This window comes from Nelumbo lutea, chromosome 8 (genome assembly GCF_056320005.1).
Source record: "Nelumbo lutea isolate HS-2025 chromosome 8, American lotus-T2T, whole genome shotgun sequence".
Taxonomy (NCBI): domain Eukaryota; kingdom Viridiplantae; phylum Streptophyta; class Magnoliopsida; order Proteales; family Nelumbonaceae; genus Nelumbo; species Nelumbo lutea.
This window is the reverse complement of record NC_142691.1, coordinates 57,504,856-57,507,605: the sequence shown is the minus strand read 5'-3', so window position 1 is coordinate 57,507,605 and position 2,750 is coordinate 57,504,856. Positions and strand designations below refer to the sequence as shown.

At 37.3% G+C, this 2,750-nt stretch overlaps 1 protein-coding gene across 1 annotated transcript; it reads right to left on the bottom strand.

Annotated features, from left to right (window-relative positions):
* Positions 1-1,117: 1,117 nt before the first annotated feature.
* On the bottom strand, positions 1,118-2,750 carry LOC148844359 (UPF0481 protein At3g47200-like). Its single transcript, XM_088959212.1, has one exon. The coding sequence runs from the start codon at positions 2,690-2,692 to the stop codon at positions 1,376-1,378; it is 1,317 nt and encodes a 438-aa protein (XP_088815338.1). The 5' UTR covers positions 2,693-2,750; the 3' UTR covers positions 1,118-1,375.

Below are 2,750 nucleotides of genomic sequence, written 5' to 3'. Positions count from 1 at the left end.
GGAAAGACACGTGTTTGCCAAACATGTTTCAAATTGCTCAAATCTTCATACAAAAGCTCAATACATCTTTTGACTGCCAAAAACTACTAGAAGATCTTCCCAAAAAGATAGATCAAATGGGTCCTTATTGTATTAAGTCTTTACATTTGAAAATTAAGAGTGTGTTTAACTTGTTGTTGGAATTAGAATCGGAATTGGAATTAAAATGATTTATTCTTTTTGCCTGTTTGGTGCAAACGGGAATCAAAATTGGAAATAGGAACCTATTAAAATTGGATTCTCATTCCCAAGGGAATGGAGGGCATGGCCACTGATGAACCCAATGATGTGGATGACATTTTGATGTATAAACTGGAGATCTCCCAGGTTGTAAGAAGATATGGGCGCAACTGGGTGTTTATTTAGATAAATGGATTAAGAATGGAAAGAAAGGTTTCAAGAGTGTGAGGGTAGTTCATGTTTGCTTGTTTTCTTCAAGGTGTTGTTAGGTATTGGGAAGACGGGTGGGGTTGTTTGGTTGCTGGTTGGTATATTTGTTGGGTTCTTTGGTTGAGTAAGGGCTTGTGCTTTATAAGTTGTTGGTTTTTGCATAAGTCATAGATTATTTCTTGATTGTTTTTTTTTTTTTTGCAATAAACTAGGGGCCTATTTATTTCAAATTTTTAGACCTCCGATATATTCCTCCTTATTATCTCTTCCTTTTTTTTTTAAATATTTTTTATTCATCTTAAAAAATCAACTATGGAAATAGGATTCTAATTATGTCTAGTCAAATAGTTAGAATTGGAATGGACCATTTTGATTCCAAGACTCTATTTCTACGAATCGAATAGACCCTACAGAAGGGAGGCTTATAGGATTGCAAGTGAATGAAAATCTGGGGAAGGTTTTTGTAATTCTTCCCTATCCTGGCATTTAAACAATTCACTCTTGAACTATATTAATGCTTGATAAAGCAATTGAAAATAAGTTATCCCTAAGGATGTATTTAGTTTGAAAGAAAAGATAGGGAAAAAGAAGAGAAAGGTTTGTATAGGTTTCCCTAACAAGAGTAAATTTATGAGTCACAGTGAAATAAAAAGATACAAAGAGAAATGAAGTTGCAATGTGTAGAATCTTAGATAAAGTAGAAAATAATCCATTGATAAAAGAAATTAATGCATCATATATACATAAATCAGTCTTATCTTTATTACAATACTCTGAAAGACTAGTGCGGGAATCCCAGTCCCACAGACTGCTGATTAGCTATGCAGAGTAATAAAATACATCAGGATTTTGATATGAAATAAGGTCACCATGGGGCTGGATTGCGGAAGAGCAGACGGTGATCTATTTTGTTGAACGCCAGAAGTCGACCCTCCAATATTATCCATTAGAAATAGTTTCCTATGAAAGTCGGTAGCCACACACGCAAACGATTCTTGCAATAAGATTTTACCTGGTTGCAGACCTCAGAATAGCAAAAATTAACAAGGGTAACCTCCTTGCAGAGATTATTGAAGAGTAAAGAGACCTCTTCATCGCCACCCAGGTAATTGGTGATAATTCCACGGTGGCAGAGAAATCCCACTTCCTCCGTGGTGTTAATTAGCTTATTCATCAGGAAAGCATAGGATGTGACTTCATGAAGGGGGCGACTATTACTGCATTGCTCCCATGCAATTAGATTTCTTAGCAGAACCTCGAAGTGATCTTCAATATGTACTGGTGGAAATTCCAACACCCCATGACTGAATTTGATGTCCAGGAAACTTGTTTCTTCGTGACCCTTCTTGAACTTGATCCCAGCCCGTCGGAGCCTTGTCACACTAAGCAATAGATTCCCTCCTGGATTCGACTTTGGTTGCAAATATTTCACATCATCTAACAGAACCTTGTATACCAGATCGAGCAAATGCTTGCTACTTGTAAATTTGGAAGCCTTTAAAAGTAGGTGTTGGTCGTTTGGAATTAGAGGTTTGAAGAAACGAAGGGCAAGCCTTGTGAGTGACTGATTTTCATGTTGGCCAGAGAACTTCGACTTCGTTTTAACGAATAACTTATCAAGAACGAACAGAGGAAGTTGATTTTCAAGTAATATCATGTCGCGGACCAGACTTGCATACAACCAGTTGGTATTGAATATTGGATCGGTCTCATCCTTTTTCACCTCTGCACTCCTTAGGAAAAGCTCGATCATGAAGAAACCATCAAATAACATCATTTTTAAAAAATCATTTCTGCTCATTTTACTGATTTCTGAGTAGGATTTGTGAATTTCTTCTTCTAAGAAACATAAAATATTGAAAAACTCCCCCAACTTTTTAAAATTTGACTCTTGTGTTGTTGATATTCGATTGAGAAGTGCTTTAACATATCGCTTTTTGTGCTCTTCCATGGTCTGCAAGCTTTCTTTACCATGGTGATTAGGGCCGATAGCTATCAACTCGGGCACGTAGGCATATTGGTTTATTTTGTGAAATTTCTCAGGGACTCTATGAATACAAGAAGATGAACTATAGGACGACGAAGACTTACCAGTAAGCTCTTCAAGATCTTTGAGGGTAGAAGCAGCCAATTCCTTGCTGAGAACACTAATATCTAATGTAACATAGGATACATCTGCATTGGTATGATGAGAATCGACATTACCAGACGCCATTCTTCTGCTGTGACATCTAAGATGTGAGTAACAGCGTTGGGCACACATAAACTGGACGGATAATTGCGCTCACCATCGGGGATGGAGGGGGCGGTTCATAATGGAT

Coding starts and splice junctions, on each gene's coding strand:
- LOC148844359 (XM_088959212.1), bottom strand. CDS start 2,692: ATGTGTGCCCAACGCTGTTACTCACATCTTAGATGTCACAGCAGAAGA.